Source organism: Microtus oregoni, unplaced genomic scaffold, assembly GCF_018167655.1.
Source record: "Microtus oregoni isolate MIOR12 unplaced genomic scaffold, Mior012 000037F_ref0000500, whole genome shotgun sequence".
Classification (NCBI taxonomy): Eukaryota; Metazoa; Chordata; class Mammalia; order Rodentia; family Cricetidae; genus Microtus; species Microtus oregoni.
The window spans coordinates 23947501-23973762 of NW_024543096.1; the positions used below are offsets into that span (position 1 = coordinate 23947501).

Genomic DNA, 26262 nt, shown 5'->3' on the forward strand with positions numbered 1-26262 from the left:
AACCTCGCTGGAGAAAAGACTCTGGAGGTCAGGGTCATTGATCTCCTGGAAGAGCCTTAAAAAAGAAAAAAACAAAAGCAGACGATTTTCTTTAGCATCTCCTGAAAACGCCTTCTACATCCTCTGTGTTTTATGTTTCTATCCATCTGTGTGATATATATCAACAAATACTTTTGGTGGAGAGAGGGTGGAAATGGTCTCATTCCATAGCTCTAGCTGGCCTGGTACTTGCTATAAAGACACTTGCCCAGAGATTCACCTGCCTCTATCTCCTGGGAATAAAGACCCATACCACCACACTCAGTTCTCAACAAATACTTCTGTGTTACTCACTGTTTCAAGCACTGAAAGCAAAATAAATAATTCAAATTTCAGGTTTTCCCAATTTGAGAAATCTTCCTAGCTGGACATGGTGGCTCATCTCGCAATCCCAACACTTGGGAGGTGGGAGCAAGAAAGTCACGGGGTCAAGGTCACATCTGCCTCTGCTACAGGGTAAGCCCAAGGCCTGCTCGAGATACATGAAACTGTCTCAAAACGGAAAAGAAGTTCCTTTCCTATGTCCAGATTTTCTCATTACTAAGTTGTTTCTTTTTGTAAACTTAGTTATTTATTTTACATGTAGTCCACAGTTCCCCCCTCCTCTTCTCCCCTTCATCCCCCCAAGTTGTTGCTTATATGACAGTCTATAAAACTCAGCCCTTGGAATTTGAAGCACTGTGTTGCACTTATTAGCCTTCTTATAAATGCCCATCTTCCCCAATAGCATGGTCTTCTTCAAAGCATGAAGCAGGGTCATGCTGAGGAGCAAAGGGCACTGAACGCGCACTTGACAAATATGTACGAAGAGGGCCTGTGGGGCACCAGGAGCTCCAGCCCGGTGGCTGAGGCCTCTAATACAAGCTACTCAGGAGACTGAGGCAGAAGGATGATAAGTTAAAGCAATAGGGCCACAGGGAAAAGGGTCCCAAAAAGTCCCCAAAGGGCCTGTTCTCTTGGCCCCATCAATAGACTGGCCAGTCAGGATGTCCCAGGGAACTGCCACTTTCCATTTGCAAAGAAGTTCAGAATCAGCAACACATTACACTGGCTTCTGGACTTCTACAACTTAGATTAGATCATCAACTTAAAAAAAAAATCCTTCCTTGCTGGGTGTAATGGTGCATGCCTTTAGTCCTAGCTCTCAGAAGGCAGAGGCACATGGCCTCTTAAATTCAAGGCCAGCCTCGTCTACATAGAGAGTTCCAGGGCTACAAAGAGAGACTCTGCTCAAAAACAAAATAATAAAATTCTTCCTTGGGAATAATGTGAAAAATATATCTAAAAAACATATACAATATCAAATGTAAAAGTAAAATTTGGGCCAGCAAGATGGTTCAGTGGGCAGAGGTGCTTGGCGCTAAGCCTTATCAGAGCTGGATCTCCAGAACCTACACGGTGGGTGAGGAGAAAAGAGTTCCCAAAGCTGTCCTCTGGCTTCCATGCGTACCCTGTGGCATGTGCGCCCCAAAGAAATAAGTAAATAATAAGTAAATAAATAAACAAATAAATGCTGGGGGAAACTCACCACATGTTGTGCTCGAAAACTTTGGCTGGATCAGTTAGAATCCGTGACCCCAGAGGGGCCACCGGGTGGATACCACTCTGGCATCTGTGCGGCGCCTTCCCTTGCCTCAGACGACAAATACAATTTCTCCAAATCACATTCATGCTAAACAGGACCTGCAAAGTCACACACAGGTAAATGAATTAGTCAACAAGGACTAACTAAAACAGTTTGCCAAGACCAGGCAAAGATACAACAGAAGACGAAAACTACAGATGAATTTCTCTGAGGAACACAGATGCAAAAATTGTCAACAAAATAGTTGCCAACCAAATTTAGGGAAACAAAAAGAAGATTATACATTATGACCAAGTGGGCATCATCCCAAAAGGCAAGGTTGGTTCAACATAATAATTCAATAAACGTAATACAGCATATAAATAAAGTTAAGGACAGAAACCACATAATTCTTTCAACTGACGATGGAAAGTCATTTGATAAATTTCAACATGCGTTCATAAGAAAAATTCTGGATATTTCAGGAATGGATGCAACATGTCCCACAGTAGTTAAGGCTATTCCAACAAACCTATAGCCAGCATTATAGTAGGTGGAGACAAGCGCTAGCCCAACAAACCTATAGTCAATGTTACAGTAAATGGAGACAAGCCGAGAGCATTTCCTTAAAATCAGGACCAGGACAAGGATGTCCAGTCTCCCTTCCCTGATTTGACAGAGTACTCCAAGTGTGAACTGTAGCAATTTGACAAGATGGAGGCATAAAACAGATAAAAATAGGAAAAGAAGAAGTCAAACTATCCCTATTAGCAGACAACATGGTTCTTTACTTAAAAGACCCTATTGGGTCCCCTAGAAAACCCCTAGACCTAATGAACACCTACAGTAAAATTGCAGAATACAAAAATCAGTATTTTAAAAAAACAGATTCCATATATAACAAAAATATACTCTCAGAGAAAGAAATTAGGAAAACATACCATTCAAAATTCCTTTTAGATTAAGTATTTAGAAATATATCTAACAACAACAAAAAAGGTCCGTTACAGACCTACTTCTAAAAAAGGAAATCATAGAGATACCAGATGATGGAAAAACCTTCCATGCTCCCGGATCAGCAGTTAATACATGTATACTTTTAAGAATGGTCTATAAGCCGGGCAGTGGTGGCACATGCCTTTAATCCCAGCACTCGGGAGGCAGGTGAATCTCTATGAGTTTGAGGCCACCTTGGTTTACAAGAGCTAGTTCCAGGACAGGCTCCAAAGCTACACAAAGAAACCCTGTCTTGAAAAATCAAAAAAAAAAAAAAAAAAAGAAAGAAAAAAAGAAAAAAAAAACAGTCAATAATACTGTTGCAAGTATATTTTCCCATACAACATACGCATTTCAATTTTAGCTCAAGAGAAGAATCATTAGTTGAAGGTGATATTGACAATTAAGTTGACAATTTAAATTGTAAAGACTATGCCATCGTAAATTTATTCCGGTAAACATGTCACTCTCAAGCCTTTATGGGAAAGTGTTCAAAAGACAGTCTTAGTGTACACCGCGCTGCTGCTTAGCGGTTCAGGCGCTCCTCATAGCACTCAGCCTAGTAATGTAGCCAGCCCATAGTAACGGCGCTAGGTGGCATGTATACAACAGGCACCAAGGCAACAGGCATAAAACCAGGAGGTAGTGAACACCCTTTCTATCCTGCTGAAAATGAACTTCGAAATGTCAAAAACACCTCGCTATACTTTCACAACGATTTTCATGGTTTTTCCTGTGGGGATTTAGTCAAGCAGAGAATGCTGGCCAGCTCCATCCGCGAGCAGCAGCCAGTACCTGCCCCAGCTATTGGTTTGTTGCCCTCCTCCCGCCTTTACCATCAGGTGTCTTTGTTCTTTCTGCAGTCAGCATTCCACACAACACCAATAAAACTCTACCTACAAAACTATCTTTAGACCTTTCTGCATTAAATATATTCATAAAATGCCCTCTAATGCTGGAGAGCAGAAACTGATCACACCCACAAAGACCGGTAATTCATGCGAAATGATACAAACAGGAGCTCCCACCCAGGAAAGCCTAAATGTGATTCCAGCGATCAAGTGACACTAGCTGCTGTTCAGTAAAGGGAAGGAAGGCAAAGCTTCTCTCACTGTAAATGGCCACACACAAAAAGTCACAACCAGACTGGCTCTGAGCAAAATGTCAGGAGTGTGAGCCTTGCGGGCTGCTGGCTGGCAGTCAGAGCTCAGCATGGCCAGGGCCTGAGCATGTGGCAGCTTCCTTGTTTAGGCAGCTGCTTCTTTAATTAACCACACTGGCACCTATTTCTTTCATTTCCTTATCATATTTAATAGCCACATCTGGTGCTGCACTATTTATCTTCTTAATTAAATAAATAACTAATATATCTAACAGAAACATAAACATCTTTTAAATTCATAATTTTAATGTATTTAAACTTCTCAAGCTAAACTGCCAGCTTCTAGAAGTAGAGAGCCCTGCTATTTGTGGATTGTTTGATTGACTGCATAAAAATGACATAAAGGAATAAAAAGACCTCATAGATACTGAAAAACTAAATGGCCATTATAGACAATTTTTATTCATTTATTTATGGGATAAGTAATGTTGAAAAACAACTTACCTATAATAACTTTCTAAAACATCACAAGTAAAAAAAAACCCTTAAGCAGGACTAAACTTATTAAATGAGTCTATAATTTAAATAAAAACAGGACCATGACGACTAGCACATATTTAGTGTATGTGTGTACATATACATGCCCATATAGGTGAAGAATTAATCAGAGAATGCAAGTTCTGGCAAGGATACGAGGAAACTGGAACCCTTACACACTCTGATAGGATGTAAAATGATGCAGCTGCTATGGAAGCAGTATAGTGAACTTCTCAAAAAATTAGACCCAGAGCCAGAGATTCCATTTTTGGGTATACATCCAGAAGGAAGGAAAGCAGGGAGAGACGGGAAAAGATGTTTGTACGCTCAGATTCACAGTGGCTCTGTAGACAGTGAAGTAACCTGAAGTGCTCTCTGGAGGAGGAATTGGGAACACCCAACACTGTATTCTGACACAGGATCTTAAAGAAAGACACTAGAGCTAAAAAACAGGGCAGTAGCAAAAGCACACATGCTTTACTGTGCCTCTTAGAGGAGGCTCCTAGAGCAGCAGATCCTGTGACAGAGCGGGGAGGTACTTGCAGAGGGGAGAATGGGAAGTGCAAAGGCTAGCAGGCACAGTCAGAAATGGAAATGGAGTGCCATCAGCAGATTCAGGTGTATGTGGGAGGAGCAAACCTAGAGCGCTAAGGCCAACACAGATTTCCAAAAGTATATGTTCTTCTCATGTATGGGGATGCCATGACGAAATTCAATACTTTATATGCTAACCTCAAATTTAATTTTAAAAAGTACATGTTCACACATACGTACATACACTCACACAAAGGGTAACTAAGTGAGATTTCACTACATACATGCAGTGATGTGAAAATGTCTTACCGCACACCTTAAAGATACATAATTGTAAAAGGAAGCTCGTCAAATATGGTGGCACATGCCTGTAATTCCAGCACTCGGGAGGCTGATGTAAGAGTAGCGAAGGTTTAAGGCTAACCTGGAGAAACCATGTCTCAAAAAGCAAAGCAAAACAAAACCCACATACACGAATCAAAAACAGAACAGCTAGACCAGGAAATTGGGTGCAGTTTCCGCTGAGGAAGATGAAAAGCCCTAGAGATGGGTGCTGGTGACGCTTGCCCAACATGAGTGCTCAATGCCTGCAAACCACACCCTTAAGATGGATTAAAATGGGAAATCTTCTTTTAGGTGTATTTTCCCACAATAAAAACAAACAGCTTTCCTACAAAGAGAGCTGCAGGCCCACACATCCTCACTAGTGAATAACAAACATTTAAGAAAAACAAAAACAAAAACCAATACCAACAGGACCAAATCGTACAGCAGATGAGAACGCTTCTCAGCTCCTCTTTTGAGGCCAGCATCATTGGGAGAATTAAAATGAGTTTGTATGAAAAAAAAAAAGGTTTGAATATGGCCCCATCATTACGGTACAATTTCCCCACAGACAGTGCTTCCCATTAGATTTTCAGATTATAAAGAATTTGCTAGGGATAAAATTTAAGGCTATCAAGGAGGGAAAGCCTAGGGTTTTCTGAGCATTTCTTATTATACTTTAATTGCTGAGGCTGATACAGTCATGAGCTGCATAGCAATATGCTGGTTAGAGACAAATTGCATATAGTAGTTTCCCTAAGATTACAGTGGGAAAAAAGGTTATAATAAAAAAAAAACCTTCCTACCACCTAGTATTTTACCACACCTTTCCTATGTGCAGCAGACAAAGACTGTTGCGTTACAGTAGCCACGGCAGCAGTACCGGAACACTGTTCATAGGTTTATTATCTAGCAGGATGGCTACAGCATACAGCTTAGGTAGAAAGGGAGGCTACAACATCTATACTGGTGTAGTATATTCTATCGTGCGCATAACAACAAATCATCTACTGATGATCTCTCAGAAGGAGTGCCCATCATTGGTGAACTGTATGTAGTTTATGCACTCCCGTTCAGAGCTGGGGAATCACACAGCCTCCTTGGCTGCTGTGACCTTTGCTTACTTTTGCAGCTGGAAATGTGGCTCTAACCCTTCACTTAGCTCAAACAAATGTGCCACATGTCACCAAGTGGCCTTTCTTTCCCTTCCTCTATCCCATTTTCAGCTTAGCACCTGGCAGTGATCCTTCCACGTGAACGCTGTAAGGGCCAAGGTGAACTGTGAACAGGAAAACAGCATTAGAGCCCTTTAGAGCTCAAAGACTTCATAGCCAGCTGGCTGAAGCGGTCTTTAAGGAACAGAAACCCAGGAGGGAGAGAATGCTCACACAAGCACCAGATGGGCAGTGTCATCACCAATAGCATTGGTTACGCTACCAAAGTCACAGAAGTATACAGTGATTAGCCAACTGGCTTCCTGCCAGCTCTCGGTGTAGGCAGCTGTGGCGGTCTGAACAAGAATGGTCCCCACAGGTTCATATATGTAAATGCTTGGTCACCAGGGAGTGTCACTATTTGAAAGGATTAGGAGGTATGGCCTCACTGAAGGAAGTGTGTCACTGGGGGTGGGCTCAGAGGATTCAAAAGCCCATGCCAAGCCCAGAGTCTCTCTCTTCTTGCTGCCTGTAGATCTAGATACAGAACTCCAAAACACTTCTTCAGCACCACGTCTGCCTGCATGCTGCCATGCTCCCTGCCATGATATGGACTAACCTTCTGAAACTGTAAGCAAGCCACCCCGATTAAATGCTTTCCTTTATAAGAGCTGCTTTCAGTCATGCTGTCTCTTCACAGCAATAGAATACTAATACAAGTATCTGCCTACCTTAGAATTTGAGGGGAAAAAAAAACAATGCATGAAATGGCTTGGGTCCAGTAAAGGGTGTGACAAGCTGAGGACAAGATGGTCTTGATACCCACTGGCCTGTGGCCAACCACTGGGCCAACCACTACCATCACCACAAACTAAGAGGAGCAGCAGCCCTGATCAGAAAGGAAACAGCTTGCTCCCGTTCACAGCTCTTGCCCAACGCCTGGCTCTCTAAAATGTATCTCCCTTTCCAGTAATCTACACAACTGCAGACCCACACCAACTACAGCACAGTCTACTGGGGCTGGTAAAATGAACTTCATACACATAAAAATGCTTCTCATGCCGTGTGTGTGAGCGAGTGAGTGTGTGTGTTTTACTGGGGATTAAGTCCAAGGTGTTAAACAAGGACTTTACCATTGAGCTATAGTTCCAACCACAAAAAAAAAAAAAAGCACTTCTGGAATAACTGCAAATTTTATGCTTGTAAAACAATAGTTTTATTTGCTTTACCTTTTTTAACTAAAAAGGAAGGTTTTAATGATAGAAAATAATCCATTATAGATTTTGCAAATTGAAAAAAGGAATTAAATCACCAATTCCAATTCATTGTTCATACAAGACTCAATTAAAAAAAAAAAGTTAGGTATGTCATATGTTCAAGGTACTGCTCCTTGAAGTCCATGATTGTTAGTTAAGACCCCGGGATCAAAATCTATAAATGCTCAAATCTTTCACACAAAACAGGAGTGTTCTTGGGAAAGCTATGTACAACTTCCCTTTAAGCTTTACTTCAGTTTACTTTTTTTTTCTGTGCGTATATGTGCATGTATGTCCATGCACATGTGTGCCTGTGTGTGTGCACCTATGTCCAAGCACACTCATACAAAAGACAGACAGGAACATTGGGTGTCATCCTCATTCTCTGAAGACGGCTTCTGATCAAACCCAAAGTTTTCTCTTGGGTTTGCTGGCTGGCCAGTGGACTTCTGGGACCCCCGTCTCTACCTCCCAACACTGGAGCTGCAGGCACATGTGACCATGCCTGGTTTTTATGTGGGTGCCTGAGGATTCAAACTCGGGTCCTTGAGCTTGCACTAAAGTGTTCCTACTCACTTAGCCGTCTCCCTCCCTGACTTGTTTTTCTGAGCCAAGGTCTCTGTCTGGCCAATGAATCCCAGGGACCTTCCTGTCCCCATCTCTGTGCACTGGCATTAGAAGCACAAGCCACTATGCCAAGGATTTAGTTTTGTTTTGTTGACATGGATGCTTAGGACTGAACTCAGGTCCTCGTGTCTATATGAGAAGTATTTTAGTTACAGAGCCATCTTCCCGCCCAACTTTATTTTTGTTGTACTGAGGACACTGGCTACAAAGTGGAAAGCCAGGGCCTAAGCCCTTCCTCCATCTGCATATCCCCCAGATAGCTTATAATGCTGAATCCAAAGTAAATGTTGTAGATACAATTACTATACTATACAATGGAGGGAATAATGGTAAGTAAATTGTATATATTCAGTGCAGAGACAGTCTCCACCCCAGCCCCAAATTTGTTTGTTTTGTTTTTTGGTATGGTGTTAGAGATTGAGGGCCTCCTACATTCTAGGCAAGTGCTCTATTGCTGAATCATAGCCCCTTCCCAGATCCCCACCACTCTTTAAAACATTCTTTCTGAGAGGGCCCACTAAGTTACTCAGGCTAGACTTAAAGTCAGCCTTGAACTCGAAATCCTCCATGAGCCCCCTGGACAACCAGGCCAGTTCCAAATATTTTTTTAAGATTTATTTATTGATCATGTATACAGTTCTGCCTGCATGTATGCCTGCATGTTATAAGAGGGAACCAGCTCTCATTGTAAATGGCTGTGAGCTACCATGTGGTTGCTGGGAATTGAACTCAGGACCTCTGAAAGAACAACCAGTGCTCTTAACCTCTGAGCCATCTCTTCAGTCCATTCCCAAATATTTTAAATCACAATTAGCTGTAACCTCCATTTCCATCAGAGGGTTTTATTTTAGGGGGGAAACCAATAAAGGACAAAGGAAATGCATGCTCTGAACTGGAATAACAAATTAAATACAGTCACGTATTACCCAGCTAGGAATTAATGAAATTTGATTCCAAGGCAAGCTGTCTAAGTATAGAGGTCATGTTCCCCTTCCCCATGCTCTGTCCTCTTTTGTTAGGACAGCTTTGATCTATCTATCTATCTATCTATCTATCCATCCAGCTACTCATTTGCCTACTACTTTTGAATACCATAAATATCAAAGGTATCCTAGTACTGATTCTTGGGTTTTCACCCAGTTACTAATTTTTTGCAACCGACTTAAGGAGGATCAGAGGTCCTCCTCTCCCTCCTCCTCTCCCTCCTCCTCTCTCATCTCTGTAGCTTCTCCTGGGCCTTCATCAAACAGCCAACAAGGAATGCAGCTGGGAGTCCCACCCCACATGGGGAGAGTACTTTCTTCCCCAGTGCTCAGCCCTCAAGATACCTGCATCCCTGAAAGAGAGCACCATTTTACCACGGGTTCTTCCACTGAGCAAGCAGCACAGCTAGGGAGTGGAGGAAGGAAGAAGTCTTAACTTCCCTGATGGTTAAGCTTGATCCTAACTTAGGGAGACTTCAGTGCTGAAAGGAACTCCAAGAAACAGAGCAAGGAATCCCATTTGTGGGAATTACCCCTGGAGCACTGTGCTGCTTCCAGGCAAAACCTATTTGTAAGACTCCCCAAGAATGATTCCCAGTTGTCTCGGTTCCCTGAAACCCAAGAGAGAGAATCGTGCTAATCATATGCTCCATGTCTGCCCACCACTTAAAAGTTAACTCCCCTTCAGAGTTTCCAGGGTTCCGAGCCTCTTTTAAATAAACAAATTACCTCTGTAACTGTTTAGCTTTCTTCTCAGCTGGGAAGCTGGTAGAGCGGTTTCCTTCAGAGGCGCAAGCGTCATCTAGACATCACCTGAGAGGCTAGCGCTAAGGAGAGGGAATTAAAGTGCTATTGCTGCACTATTTTGGAGAGTAAAAGCCGTCAGGTAAGAAACACTTAAGTATCAACTGCACTACGGCGAAAACTGAAGCTGCAATTAACCCGGGCACTCTTAGAGAACTCCGAGGGTGACCATTTGCAGGCAAACAGCTCCGCAACTCGCACATCTTGTTTTAATCTTTCTTTGCATGATTATAATTTTGGGGTATAAATAAGGTTATTAGCAAGAACAGAACAACAACAATAATTACAGTAAGTGCTTGCAGAGCACTTTGATCAAGCTATGACGTCAGTCGCCCTGCAGCTTCAAAATGGGAATCTCATGGTTAGTGTTTGCTCAGCAGGGCTGTCCTGAGAGGTGGCTGCATCATGCCCTTTCCCACACAAAGGGAAGCTGCGAGGACTCAGGAACAGAGAATACGTTTGGGGTTTCAGGAAAGCCCACCAATCCAAAATATCTGAAGGGGTTACTATTTTAATCACTCTGGGAGTGCCAATGTATACATTATGCTAGCTCAGAATAAAACTGGTTTAAAGTCATCTAATTGCCATTCCACATTAGCTATGCTACAGTAGCATTTGGAAGTATTAGCCAGTTTGTGGGTTGATAAGTGGTCCTAAGGCACACACACGCCTGCTCATCTGTTAGCAGCCATTACAAGTGAGATAAAAAGCTCATGTGGACAAGATCCTGGAACTCTGCTCTGCTTTCATTCCCTGTAGAGGTTTCTATCTTTAGGTAAACTAGGTAGCAGGAGATACTTGTACCCATACGCAAGATTTACTTGGTCATTCATGTTTGGACTGCCCTTATCAATAAGACTGTCCTAGCTGAGAATAGAATATTATAAAATTTTCAGTCATAAATGCATATTAGATCTAAAAATCTTGAACTATATCCTCAATGAATAAAAGTGTCCAAATGAATTTATTTCTACAAATTAAATTTTTTGTTTTTTCGAGACAGGGGTTCTCTGTGTAACAGTCCTAGCTGTTCTGGAACTTGCTTTGTACACCAGGCTGGTCTTGAACTCATAGAGATCCACCGGCCTCTGCCTCCCAAGTGCTGGGATTAAAGGTGTGCGCCACCACTGCCTGGTTATTTCTACAAATTTAAATTAAGATGAGATTCACACAGGCAGAGACACTGTGTAAGTTCTATTTTAAAGAACTAGAATTGCTGTGTGTGGGGGCTCATATCCATAACCCCAGCACTGAGACAGCTGAGACAGAGGATTTCAAGTCTGAGGCCAGCCTGAGCAACGTGAGTTCCAGGGCAGTCTAGGATATTCAGGGAGACCCTATCAAAACAAAAGAGAATGCTATAGAATTACAGACAATCTCCAGTAAAGGGAAAGCGTCAGAGAAGCACGCTGCTGTGCTAACTTGAGTAACTCTGGAAGAGCAGCATCTGCAGGACTAAAGACAACAGGCAATATAGCTCTCAGTGTGGTAGCTGAGAAAGCTCAACAGCCCTGAAAGCAGCACCAGGAAACCGGAATTCAGCGGCTCATGAGCAGATGGTAAATGGCAGAAACCAGGTTTCTCATACTGGAGTGGGAGGTCAGAGACAAAGAGGGGAGAAGGTGCCCTACTTCCAAAACTCCCAGATTCGAACTGAGATCATCACCATGAAGGCATGTTTAGTTTGATATAAACAGATATAAACACAAATAAAGCATCTGCAGATGTGTGCATATATATGCATGAATCATATGTACCCATTGTAACCATTAGTCTTCATTGTCAACTGGACTGCATTTGGAATCACTGAGGATCACATCTCTGGGCATGTTGTCGAGGAGGGAAGACCCACCCTGGATGTGAGAGGCACCATTCTCCCAATGGGGTACTCAGACTGACTAACAGGGAAAATGAGCAGGACAGACTGACAAACAGGCTACAGATGCAATGTCATCCGCTAATTCCAGTTCCCATCACCATGCATGCTTCCCCCACCATGATAGACTGGAATCCTCAAACCATGCCTGAACAAACTGTTCCTTAAATTGTGGCCCAAGGCAGGTGTTTTACATAACAAGAAAAGGTAATGAATACAGAAAACTGGCATCAAGAGGGACAGTCACCATGATGAACCTGACCGTGCGGTTCACAGGCCTTTGGAACTGGTTTGAAGGGAGAGTGTGAAAGAGGTTGGAACTTCCAGCTAGAGAAATCCTAGAATCTTGTAAGCAGAATTTAACAGGCCGTTCTGGTGGGAGTTTGTATTCATGAAGCTTCAGAAGGATCAGGATTCTACTGGGAACTATAATGGCAAAAGATCACTCAGGTTCTATATAAATGGGCTTGACCTTAGCACAGCATGATATACATTCAAGGTGAAGGCAATTATGAGTAAGGAAAACTAATACAGTGGAAAGGGGCTATGTTCCATGGTTATGTAGCTGGATTTCCACTTGAACCAATCCCACCTTTATCTCCCCCGACTCCCTAGTGTCCTGTGCTGGCTAGGCTTATGTCAACTATACACAATCTAGAGTTATCTGAAAGGAGGGAACCTCGATTGAGAAAACGCCTCCATAAGATCCAGCTGTAAGGCACCCCATCTGCAATGCCCTGGTTTTTGTTTTGTTCTGCTCGGTTTTTTTGCTTTTAGACAGGGTTTCTCTGTGTAGCCCTGGCTGTCCTGGAACTCACTCCGTAGGCCAGGCTGGCCTCGAACTCAGAGATCTACCTGCCTCTGCCTCCCTAGTGCTGGGATTAAAGGCTGCACCACCACCCAGTGAAAGGCATTTTCTTAATTAGCAATTGATGAGGGAAGGCCCAGTCCATTATGGGTGTTGCTACCCCTGGGCTGGTGGTCCTGGGTTCTATAAGGAAGCAGACTGAGTAAGTCATAGGAAGAAAGCCAGTAAGCAGCACTCCTCCATGGCCTCTGCATCAGCTCCTGCCTCCAGCTTCCTGCTCTGTTTGAGTTCCTGTCCTAACTTCTTTAGATGATGAACAGCAATATGGAAGTACAAGGCAAATAAACTTTCTTCCCCATCTTGCTTTCTGGCTGTGGTGTTGCAACGCTGCAATAGAAACCCTAAGTAAGCAATCTCCCTTATTGAGCCAACAAATTCCTACAATCATTTAAATCAGTTTGAGCTTTCTGTTATCTATCACTAAATTTGGCCATTCTTTCTTTTTCCCACTTGAAATAAAGCCTCAGGCTGGCCCAAAGGCCTGACCTCTATCTCAACCTCTGGAGGCTGAGGACTTAGTTCTGCAGTGGGGCATTTACCCAGCGTGTACAAGGTCAAGGTCATTTCCCAGTAAATAAGCAATAAACAAATAAATGAAAGAGGCCTATATGAAGAATGGGGTGGGTTGGTGAACTGGATGTGGTTACAGCCCAGGTTTAATAGAAACAAGGGGGTGGGGAAGAGACAGGAGAAAGGGTTTAGTAATTAAGTTTTCCAAATTGGCTACCCTGTGTCTCCTAGTAACAAAAACAGTAACACTGTAACAACGAGAAGAACAATCTGTTTTGAGTGAGAGAGTCTTTCAACACAGCTAAGACCACAAAGCCATAAACATCTATGTAAAGGAAACACTTGGGCATTGAGAAAAGCCCATAATGGAATCCGTTCACCACCTTACCGCAGTCTTCTGAAAGGCAGCCGGCACAGCTCCCCCATGGGCACATCTTCTCAAGTAGGCTTTGTCAAACAAAGGTTCCATGATAATTTCACTGGGTTTTTATTATGATAATAATCTAAAAGCGGAATCAACAGGAGCACACGTGTAACCGCTGCTCCATTTCAACGCCTGTGTTTCCATTTATGATCTTGTTGGCAACAAGCAGCACAGATGTAATATGTAAATGATGCATCTGAGCACACAGCACACTGTAAAAAGACTTTGCAGCATTCTGAATGGAGAAAGGCGGTGAGGGAATTGAGCAGACACACAGCACACAACAGCACAGATGGGCTGAAGTCAGAAGAACCTGTGCGGTGATGCCCAGTGCCTTGTTTATAATGAGAGCTGCAATTTAGCCTCTGTAGAAAAACAGCAGTCACACTATAAATGCTGTTAGTCTGCGTTTATTGGGTTTGTCATAGTGTTTGTACTTATTCCGATTTTGCGGCTGACTGAATAGGCGCTCTACGCACAAAGAGCACATACATACCTAGATCTGTGTTTACAGACGAATTAGTAGACACATTTTACGTGAACCCAGGAGTCTTTGAAGTTTTTCCTTGAAACCATCCCTTATTTCTCAACATGGAGAAATACAGTGTTAGGAAATTCTGTTCCAGAAGATTCTACGCTTCTCCTTAGTAGGAGAAATCCTCCATGTGGAGCAGGAGCACATGGGACTGAAGTGGTTTCAGGTGTGATGAAGGATTTGGCCTGAACTGCATCCATGGGTTGTAACTGATATCTTAGCTTGACAACTTCCAGCATGATACTTGGATCATTTTAGTTTCATCAATAAAATGTCATATGATTATTTCAAATTGTAGGAGGCTTCCAGGAGGAAGTGCATAGTGGATAGGGCATGGGCATAGTGCTGGGTTCGTGGTTTTTTGATGCTAGCCAATTAGTTTGGCCGTCCTTAAAATGTCCACAGGGTTCTACGGATATAGGACCAAGCTTTCCACCAGGAGGCTTCTTAATGTAAAGAGCTCTATTTAGTCCCAGCTTCCCAAACAGGCCAAAGACCAAAGACCAAGCTATTACAGTGGGCTGCAAAAGAGTGCAAAGCCGATAACAGGATCAGCCCCGAGTTCAATCTCCTGTTTGATCACCTATTATCCCTAGTTTTTGGAAGACGTACTTACTTTGCTTAAATATAGGTTCATAGGTAATTCTTTTAAAAAAGAATTTTATTTATTTATTTACTTATTTATTTGTGTGTGTGTGTGTGTGTGTGTGTGTGTCATGTGCACATGGAGAATGAAAGGAAACTTGAGGAAGTTGGTTCTCTCCTAACCATATGGGTTCCGGTTCCAGGAATTGAACTGAGATCATTAGGCTTGGTTCAAAGTACCTTTTCCTTGGAGCCAACTCACTGGTCCTCGATTAACATTTTTAAAGGATACCGCTTAAAGCTTGAAGAAGAGAAACACAATAAAATTAATGAATAATTAATCCTTACAAACTACTGCGAGTAATCAGGTGTTGAAGGGCTCAGTTGGACAGGCCAAACTGACAGTAGCCAAGGCTCTGCTGCAGCCATGCAGGCAGAAACAGAAAGAGGAGGCAGCTGTCCTGTGCTTCATTTCCCCTAAGGGTGAAGATCAGCTGTGTCTAGCATAGATGAGAAATCGTTAAGGAGCCTAGAAAAAAACAAAGGCCTATCTATTATAGACCTCTGAAGCTGCGGGTGGGGTGGGGCAGAATTGAATAATACAGAAGAGGAAGCATCTTGGAAGACATCCCCTGGAGAGTCCTCCGAATGGAGGTCCTGAGCTGGGAATGCAGCTAGATGTATGACCATGGCTGTGATCTCCCTGAACACTTGTAACGCACCAACTGGGCCAGCATCTCCCCAGACACCTTCCAGGCAAAGCTCCACAGTCCCTTGTGTTTCACCCCGAAAGGCCACATGTGGGATGTGGGCAGAGAGCCCTCGAGTCAAGGAAAGAACATAGGCATTTACTGCTTGACACATAAGAAACCTTAGCCTCAGAAGCCATAAAAGCTAAAATGACAACCCCGGACATCCGAGAATAGCTCAGGGCTGGGCCCCATAACTCAGCTGTGGAATACCTGCCTAACAGTGGGTCCCGTTTAGAGAAGTCTATGAATTATAATGTCACGACAGATAATGAGTCTATCAGTTCCATTTTCATCTCATGTACAGAAGTCTTAGCATCTCTGGCCTCTGGATGGTCTTACCCCTAAAATCACTTGTGAGACAGTGGTAAGGGCTCACAGGGCATTTTCTCCTTTTCCTCCTAGAGACGGTCTCCTAGCTGAGGCTGGCCTGAAACTCCACATAGCCAGGGATGACCCTGGACTTTATCTTCCTGCTTTGCCCCCTGAGTGCTGGGGTTAGGGGGACTGAGCCACCACGTCCACTTTGAAATAAACAGTGCTGGGGATCGAACCCGGAGCCTCACGCACACTAGGCAAGCACGACAGCAACAGGGCTACATCCCATTCTAAGCGTATCCTCTATAGGAACATTTTAAGTGGTAATTAAGATACCAGGCTAGTTCACACATGCTTTTTTTAAAATCCATAATGTGGATGAAAAGAAATGTGTTTGTTTATTTCAAATGGCCTTAGAAAGCTGGCAGATTCCATTTTCCCAGATAGCTGAACCGCTGCCAATCCATACTGCCTGGGGCAACTTGAATCTTATTTAACACAAAAACAATCTGATTAAATGATGATTCTTTTAAAACAACAACAACAACAACAAAACAAAAAAACCTGCCGGCCTTCTCCCTGCTGCCTGACAACACAATGGGCGTGCAGAACGCAACACTGACTAAACTGAACCTGGGAGCCAAACAAGAGCCTTGGGATCATCATAAGAGATCACAGTTTCCCCAATAATAACGGCAGAATGGCTCGGAAACCCCATTTCCGGAGCTACACCCAGCAGCCCATTCCTCTCTTCCAGGGTCTCAGCCAGGCAAGCTCTTGGCAGTAGGACAATGTTCTCTGTTTCCTGATAGCGTTGCTGTTCTTTTGCTACAAAGTATCCAGCACCAGAGATCAGAGTCATTAAAGTAACAGTTTCTGGGATGCTCTGCTTCCTTAACCAGTCTTCAACAGCCAGAGCTCCTAAATCCAGCTCAGGGCACACACTGTAAGACCGTGAATGACGGGGCCCTCAGTGCATGCTGTGCCCGAACAAGTCAGAGCTATCTGCATATATGAGCTGAGTTTTTAAAAATGTTCTTAAAACAAACACGAACACACACACACACACACACACACACACACACAGCAGGCTGGCATACAGGACTGGTAGGAAGAAAGCTGAGCTGCTCTGCAGAATGGCATGAATGACAACGTCAATGAAAAGACAGAATGTGAGTTTCTGGAGGTAAAGATTCACAACTGCAAAATAAAAGAAAAAGTAAATTTTCTCTAAAATCATCTATAAAATTGAAGTAATTCCATTCAAAATCTAAAAGTGTTTTTTTTGGGGGGGGGGAGCTTGAACAAGTAATTTAAGGATTCATTTGGAAAAATAAGCGTACAGAAGTACCAGGAAAGTACCAGAGAGAAAAAGGGTGATGCGGCTAGACTGGGCTGGGCTTCAGGGCAGTGCCATGGCAGTGGGCTTGTTGGCCAGAGCCTATAGCACTCTAAGTAGTCCTGGCCATGTATCTAATGCTAAGATGGAGCTCAGCAAATGCAACAGGTTAAGAAGTCCAGAAACTCATCAAAATACATATTAAGAAAACTGTCTGTAATAGCGAGTGTTTTGAATCAGTGCAATGATTGAATAGAGAGCAATGGCTTATTCAAAGAAGTACTTTAAGAAAATGGCTACCTGCCATTTGGGGGAAATATTATTTCTCTGCTCCATATCAAACATGAAAACTGCAGATAAATTGCACTTTGAACATAAAGCAATCAGATCTTTTTTTTTTTTTTTTTTTTTTTTTTTTTGATTTTCGAGACAGGTTTTCTCCGTAGCTTTTGGTTCCTGTCCTGGAACTAGCTCTTCTAGACCAGGCTGGCCTCGAACTCACAGAGATCCGCCTGCCTCTGCCTCCCGAGTGCTGGGATTAAAGGCGTGCGCCACCACCGCCCTGCAAGTAATCACATCTTAAACCAGTGAGAAGACAGTGGGCAAGTAAACCATCTGAGTTCTGTCCCTGGAACCTGGATGGTAGGTCCTGCAGGCTGTCCTCTGACCTTCCCACATGTTCCAGAATTATGTAATTGCAAAAAAAGTTAAAGTCAAATCTTAATAGACTTAGAAAATCATAAATACTTCTAAAAAGTGGGGAGGAAAAACTCTTTTAAACATGATACCAAACTATAAAAAATGAAAAGGAATTAATTGATGGGCCGGGGAGATGTTCCAATGGAAAGAATGTCTGCTCTGCATGCACGGAGACCTGACTCAAACCCCACAGAAAAAGCCAGGCATAACTGTGTTGAGTCTGTAACCCCGGAAGGAGACAGGCAGATCCTAGCACTTTCCTGACCAGTCAGCCGGAGGAAACAGGGAGAGAGACCCCGTCTGAAGGCAATAAGGGAGAGGAGAACGGGAGACGAAGAGCTCTGATTAACACATGTGCACACATAGGTTCACGCACCTGCACACTCACAGGCATGCACCATACACACCTAAGATGTGTGAGAAAAGATTCTGGAAATGTTATAAAAGATGTGGGGATATTTGTAAACTATTAGGATGTTTTATTACTATAGACATAAAGAATGCTTAGAAAACAAGCAGACATGACCTCAGTAGAAAATATACTAATATTATGAACAGGCACCCACAAAATAAATGCAAACTGCCACTCAGAAATGTTTCCCTTAACCATATGACTTTGGGGGTTCTTTGAACAGGGCTGAGTCCCGTTGCTGGTTACAAAATGGCTGCAGCAGCTCGAGTTCCCACAGTCATGACAGCCTCCAGAGAAATAAAAGGGCCACATCTTTCTTCAGTCTCTTAGGAAAGAGGAAACTTTCTCACAAGCTCCTTGAAAGGCCCACACTCTGAAATTTCACAGGAACGGGGTCACAGGTCATCCCCGAGCTAACATCAGGAGGCAGAATGGGCTGCTGTGAGGCATGGAGCGCTCAGCTTCTCAGCCTATGTCCATGGAGGGCCCAAGTTCCCGTCAGGGATCTGCAGAGGCCAGAACTGTTTTCATGATGACGGTCAATCACCACAGTCCACCACGGTTTGTGGAGAGCACAGGCACAGGCCTCTTCATTACCTGCCCTCTCAGGGAGCTGGCCACTCATACTCACACGGCTCTTAATGAAGCCATAAAAAGTGTCTTCAAGGAGCACAATTCTTACTTTGCCATTTCCTCAAAAATAAAATATGCCTGTCAGGAAAACAAAACACACCGCACACTGCCTTTGCTAAAATTCGAGCTTTTAGACAAACACTAAAATTCTAGTAAATGTGTGTCCACCACCAACGCGTGTGCTCTGCTGTGCTGAGTGTAAGAAACCCTTGATTGATTTAGGGCCCAATGGAGTATGCCAACATTTGGAGGAGCCACTACAGTGGATGAGCTAATACAATACCAAGACACGATGTTACGGAACCACACACAGGGAGTGAGAGCCTCGCTCACCCAAAAACAGAACAATCTAATGGCTGTCAGGCTAATTCTCTATGTGGCCCAGGCTGGCCTGGAACTCTCTCTGTCGACCAGGCTGGCCTTGAGCTCAGAGATCTGCTTAGGCTTCTGCCTCTGTCTCCCTAGTGCTGGGATTGAAAGTATGCATCACCATAATAAAACATGATGGAAAATTCCATTTTTAGAAAGATGTTCTGTAAAATAATCAGAATATATTGAGAATTTGTCAGAGCACTGTTTGTACATATGCTGAGAAAGTATAGCTATTTTTACAGTACTGGCTAAATTATTAAATGCATATCCATAGAGAGGAAAAACAAGTATCTGTGCAAAATGTTGTCAAAACTTAAACTTATTAATACAGAAAAAAGCTCTCTGGTTGAGTCTGAGGGGAGAACCTTCAGGACCTGCACGGCTGTGCCAGTGCACACGCACAGATGTGGTCTAGGAAGACGGTTTCTGACTCAGGCTCACAGGCGCTCTCAGCACACCCTAAAAGTTCCCTCTGGTTTGGTTGGCTGGTTGGTTTTTGCTTCTATGTTTTGAGGCAGGGACTTAGGTAAGCCAGGCTGGTTTCAAAACTACAATGTAACAAAGGCTGGTTTTGAACTCCTTTTCTTCTTATCCACCTCTCAAAGGGAAAAAAAAAATCCTCAAATTACCTTTGTACTTATAAAACAAACTATTTTTAAATTTAGTAAGTATACAAGTTCGACATAATATCCATACGTAGAGGGAAGGAGGGGAAGAAGTGGCGCTCACACTAGGAAGGTTTCAGAAACCCCCATTAGGATGTCAAATTACATCATCTGGAAGCTTCCTATTCACCAAACTATAGCAGGCACCTGTTACCTTGACTTTTTTGTTTTTCTTTAGAAGTTGTGCTCATATATGTAATGATCAAATAAGGATAGTTAACATTTTATATCATTATGGATTTATCACGTCATTGTGAGGAGGCACCTTTGAGTGGCTCTCTTCTAGTTCCTTACAGCATACACTGCGGCCACTGTGCTGTGAGCAGAATGGCAGCTCCAGTTTTGGTACCAGGTACTGGATACCTCCTGGCATCCTCTTCCTCCCTCCCCTTCCTGTCCTCTAGTGACCACAGTTCCACACTGCTGTGTGGCATTATGACTACCTTCTCTCCTTGATTAGCAACTGTGGCTCTGATGCATCACGATCTTTTCATTTATAGTACTTGTTAATCATCAGACAGCAAACACAGATGGCCCCAGACAGATCTGCCCAGCCCTGGGAAAGCTCGTGCGCCCCCTGCTGGCCATCTACAGGGAGACAACTTCCCAAACCGGCATTTCATTTGCCGTTTGGGTTTCAGTGAGGGATTTGGGAACAAGGTCCTGCAAATGCTTGCTGAAAGAGACAACTTCTGACTAAAACATTGCTTTCCTTCTTCACACTAAAGAGAAACATCAAATTACTCCAAAAATATATTCCATCAACAGCATTGTGGGACTTTGTATACTAACTTAAAAGTAGCAGTAAGAAGAAAGCATCATAAAAAGCCAAGCATAGTGTCCCACACTTAAAATCCCAGGATTCCAGTGACTGAGAAAAAAAGATCCTGAGTTCCAGGCCAGCTAGGGCTACACAGCTGAGCCTCTGTCTCAAAAAATTAAAAAAAGGGGAAAGGGCTGACCAGATGGCTCAACAGATAAAAGGTGCTCGCCTCACACGCTTGGCACCTGAGTTCCAGCTCACACCTGCACTTGGGTGACAGAGGCAGGAGGCAAGTTCAAGGCCAGCCTGGCTACAAAGGTGTGCTTCAGACCAGTCAGTGCCACATACCTGAGAATCTGGGTCAAAACCAAAACAAAAAAACAGGACGATTTAATCAGAAACCTGCTAAAGATCAAAGAAGTGAACTTCAGAGTCTCAATGCAGGTCTGCACCTATCCTCGCAGACAGAAGCCCCTGCCAGGTTCCGTGGCTCACTCAGTCACTGACTCACACAAAGCAGGAAGCTAAGGTTAAGAATTCTCAGAGTGGGGGCTGGAGAGATGGCTCAGAAGTTAAGAGCATTGCCTGCTCTTCCAAAGGTTCTGAGTTCAATTCCCAGCAACCACATGGTGGCTCACAACCATCTGTAATGAGGTCTGGTGCCCTCTTCTGGCCTGCAGACATACACACAGACAGAATATTGTATACATAATAAATAAATATTTTTAAAAAAAAAGAAAAAAAAAGTTCATTAAAAAAAAAAGAATTCTCAGAGTGGAGAAATGTCTCGGTGATAAAGGCACTTGTTCTTGCAGAGGATGTGAGTTCGATTCCCAGCACCCACATGGTGATTTACAACCACTCACAGTTCCAGTGCAGGGGTCTAATATTCTGTCACCAACCTGGGCACTAGGCACGCACACGGTGCACAGACATACATGCAGGAAAAACACTCATACACATTTTTTAAAAAAGGAATTCTCAAGTTCTGTTTTTTTCTCTTGAATTTTTACAATCTTGATGTTTTCTCCTTTAAGAATGTAGCCTTAAGGATACTGCTTTGTTGGCATGCCAACCCCCAAATCAATATGTAGAAAAGGTGCAATGCAGTGAAATTCAGCTGTAACCACAAAAATGCCCCAAACTAAAGTGCAGAGTAGTGATAATAAACAGAGTTAATATAAATTGCCGCACAGTCCTCTAAATCTTTTCCATGTATCATCTCAGTCAGACCGCTGAAAATTTATTTAATAGAAAGCTATGTAAGCACGAGGTCTGGCTTGAGTCCCCAGCACCTGCCTGAAATGTGGGGGCATCTGTGCATGCCTGTGCCCCACAGCATGGAGGGCAGAGAGCTGGACCTTGGGACTTGGTGGCCACCCAGCCTCGCCAAAACAGCAAGTGTCAAATTCAGAGAGAAACATGTCTCGAAGCACAGAGAGTGATAAGAGGATATGGGGGTGAGCTTTATGTCAATGACAAAAGCTAGAGCCATTTTGAAAGAGGGGACCTCAGCTGGGGAAATTCCCTCACTAGACTGGCACTGTGGGTGGTGCTACCCTGGGTTGGTGGGTCATGGTGCTATAACAAAGCAGGATGATCAAGTCCTGAGGAACAAGCCAGTACACAGCGCCCTCTCCAGAGCCTCCGCTTCGGCTTCTGCCCTGACTTCTCTCAGCAATAGATTATGACAAGAGAGTTGTAACCTGAATTAACCCCTTTCCTCTCCAAGTTTCTCGTGGTCATGGTGTTTTATCACAGTATTAAAAACCCTGACTAAGACAGAACAGCAAAGCCAAGTCAACATACGGCCTTCACATGCACAGACATATATTCCGTAGGTACGCCTCTATCATGCTTTTGTTTTTACCACTTTATACTTTCTGACACCACAGCATGTTGTAAGCTCATCTTGTTTATTCTTTTTTTTGGGGGGGGGGGGAGTCCCGTTCGAGACAGGGTTTTGTTGTGTAGCTTTGGAGCTTATCCTGGAACTCACTTTGTAGGCCAGGCTGGCCTCGAATTCACAGAGATTTGCCTGCCTCTGCCTCTGCCTCTGCCTCTGCCTCCCCCTCCCGAGTGCTGGGATTAAAAGTGTGCACCACCACCGCCCGGCCATCATCTTGTTTATTCTTTCTTTTTTTTTTAAATTTATTTATTTATTAAAGATTTCTGTCTCTTCCCCGCCACCGCCTCCCATTACCCTCCCCCTAGCCCAATTAAGTCCCCCCCAACCCGAAAAGCAATCAGGGTTCCCTGCCCTGTGGGAAGTCCAAGGAACCCCCACCTCCATCCAGGTCTAGTAAGTTGAGCATCCAAACTGCCTAGGCTCCCACAAAGCCAGTGCGTGCAGTAGGATCAGAAACCCATTGCCATTGTTCTTGAGTTCTCAGTAGTCCTCATTGTCCGCTATGTTCAGAAAGGAGACAGAGACAGAGACCCACATTGGAGCACAGGACTGAAATCTCAAGGTCCAAATCAGGAACAGAAGGAGAGAGAGCACGAGCAAGGAACTCAGTACCACGAGGGGTGCACCCACACACTGAGACAATGGGGATGTTCTACTGGGAACTCACCAAGACCAGCTGGCCTGGGTCTGGAAAAGCCTGGCATCTTGTTTATTCTTGGTCCAACACTACAACCAGCAATTTCTCCAAAGAGTCCTTGTCCTTTTCATTAGAGTCTGGGCACTGAGTATGCTCTTTACTACTAGGTTGTCTTTGCTTCTGTACCCCTTAGTTGACAAAGCAAGCAAATGCACGTCTGTAACAAACCAACCAGACTCCCATTTATGGCTCTAAGTGCTACATACGTACGTACACATTTGCATCTACATTGAACTTGAGGTCAGACCTGCTAGGTCAGGAATTGCTGCTTCACAAATCAGGCCACGCCCCCTACAGTCTCTCCTCTTAGGATAGGAAAAGCAAGTTCTATTTCTCCCCTGGCTACCTCCCCTTTTCCCCTCCTCTCCTCTCCTTCCCCTCCTTTCTCTCAGGACTGTAAACTCCCAGTTTCAGCAAATGTATACATACCATCATTATAGTTTTATATAAAATAGTCTCTCACCCTAAAAAAAAAAAAAAAGCAGTCCTCAGAGTATCTTATTAAACCCTCTCCATTCCTGCTGTATCCTTCCTAACAGAGAATGCACCGGGTACCATATATGCATCTCAGGCTTTTCCCTTATGTGATGCTAACACCTGCAGGCATATGTATCTCACTTCAGTCCTACAAATATCCACTCAGCAGATGACTGCATAAGCCCAAAGGGAGGAGGTGGCTTGCCCAAGATCTTAGTAGGTGCTGCTGCTGCGGCGGCTACAACATGATCTTGACTCTTGCTATGATGCTCTTTCCACTACACACTCCAGGATTCCTTGTGCAGTGTTGAAGGGTTGCTGGGGGTCATTTAGATTCTATTCTATGTTTACTAAAGCTTTAACAGTTAAAAAAAAAAATATGAGGAAATGGAATCTGGCCCTGGAAATCTGGTGAACTTGATACCTCAGAAGACTTTCTGCTATGCAGCACCCCCAAATGATGGGTAAACAAATATATATTATGTTAACAGCATACATCACCGACCCAGCAAGCTAGAAAGATATTCCCAGAAACCAAAATTCCAGACCTGACTGAGCACTGGAGCCAGCAGAAACCCAAAGCACACAATGAACAAAAACAAAATATGTCAGCACATTTATCTAAATGGGCTCATTTAGTCTAACATTCTGAAATGTATTTACGTACTTCACCACATTACCAAAATAGAGGGGGAAAATCACAGATCACAGCAGCAGATATACAGAAAACACTGATAAAATTAAATGTCTAGTTGATCTTAGCCAATTGGAACAGGAGAGAATTTTATTAACCTGATAAAGAGGAGCCGTCAGCAATCTGCGATGCTAAGGGACTAGGAGCAGATAGATCCCCTGGTAGGCGGACAGATGGGGAGATCTGTGCAGATCAAGGCATGTTTGCACAATGCTGTGAGACACCAGCCATCCTGTCCTTCTTCAAATCACCAATCCAAAGTCAGGGGAGGAAAACCCTTCGGAGACTTCAAAGCCCTAGCCCTTGAGAAGAGCCTGGATTTCTCTGCTTTCTGAGGTGGGGGAGGTGGGGAGTGAGGGTGGGGCTTTTCTCTGAGTGTCTGCTGTGTGTTTCCTCACCTGCATTACAAATCTTTCTTCAACTGCTGATTCTGACTGTTCCTGTTTGTGTTTCTGAGATTTTTCCACTGTTACCTGTTGCCCTCTTCCTGCCTTTTCTGTTTAACTAGCAGAGAACACGAATCCTACCAAGACCTACTACTAGCACTGTTATCCTCAGTGGTAGCTACTCTGTTTATAAACACTAGAGTGAATATCAGTATCGTTACCTGAGTGGAAACTCAACTGCAAATCTCCGTCAACATAGTAGGACAGCAAATAGTAATGAAAGATAAAGGCAGAGACGTAACGAAACTGTCGGTTTCCTGAAGGGCTGTCATCACTGGAAAAACTCCTGAAGCCCACAAATGACGATTACTACAATTAAGGAGGAAGAAGACATGCGTGGTCATCTATTCGCAACAAGAGTAATATTTTTTTTAAAAAAAAATCTAATGTTACAAATGCCAGGCTATTGTAGTTGCATAGAAGATACATAGGAGTTTATAGGTAGTTTTATATTTGCATATGTTTAGCATGCTAAAACTACTCTAACAATGGAAGATCCTGGGTTGGACTGTGGTTTGAAACACTCTGCAGTGGGGGATGAGGAGCGCCAAGGATGAGTGACAGCTTGTACATTAGTAATGTCACTCGACAGAAACTGTGGCAGGCTGGGACGGAAAAGACCCAAGCCTAGACCCAAGTCTAGGTGGAAAGAGCCACCAGAAGGCTAATTAATAATATGGTAAAAGTGGGAAGGCACTGAAGTACTCAGATGAAAAGACTGGACAGAAATAGAATCCAAAGGAGTTGGTTGTGGGGGAGGCAGAGACAATCTAAAGACTTGACTTGGGGAGCTTGGTGGTAAGATAACCACAGGGAGGGAACATTTCAGAACACGCGTGGTAAAAGAAGAGTGGAGGGTTTCCCAAGCTGTGCACACGTATGCAGTCCCTTCTTGCTCCCCACAGCCCCAGCCTGCTCCCTGGCTGTCAAAACTGGGGAAAGAAACCACTTACTAGGATGATTTAGGGGTCAAGCTTGATGCCACTCAGCAAGATCTGAAAACTCTTCAAGTTCTACCCGTGAGAGGACAGGTGGAGGAGACATGGAAACAGACGTCAAGCTGCTCCCAGAGTTCCCAGAGGACAAGCGGTTGGATCTGTTAGAACCAGGGGACTTTGATCCAAACCAGGAGCGGCAGTGTCACTTTAATGGAGCAGCAAACGAGGGTGATGCCCATCACGCCTGAGGGGTGGTCTGGGTCCAGCCATGGAATAACTAACTCATTGCTGGCACTTTATGTGCAGAAGTGAACGAAGGCGGTGGAATCCCAACGCGTCCACTACTTGCTATTGTTTTTGTTGTAATGTTGAATTAGAGCGGTGCTTTAAAGCTTCAGGAAAGATAAGCACAGATACAAAGGCTGGGAGGGCT

At 43.7% G+C, this 26262-nt stretch overlaps 1 protein-coding gene across 1 annotated transcript in view; it reads right to left on the reverse strand.

Moving 5' to 3' along the window:
* Mettl8 (methyltransferase like 8) overlaps nucleotides 1-26262 on the reverse strand; it is a 74320-nt gene that overhangs the window by 47007 nt on the left and 1051 nt on the right. Inside the window, 1 exon segment of the mRNA XM_041631561.1 lies at nucleotides 1568-1722. Within this exon segment, the coding sequence (XP_041487495.1) occupies nucleotides 1568-1710 (143 nt within the window). The 5' untranslated portion in view covers nucleotides 1711-1722.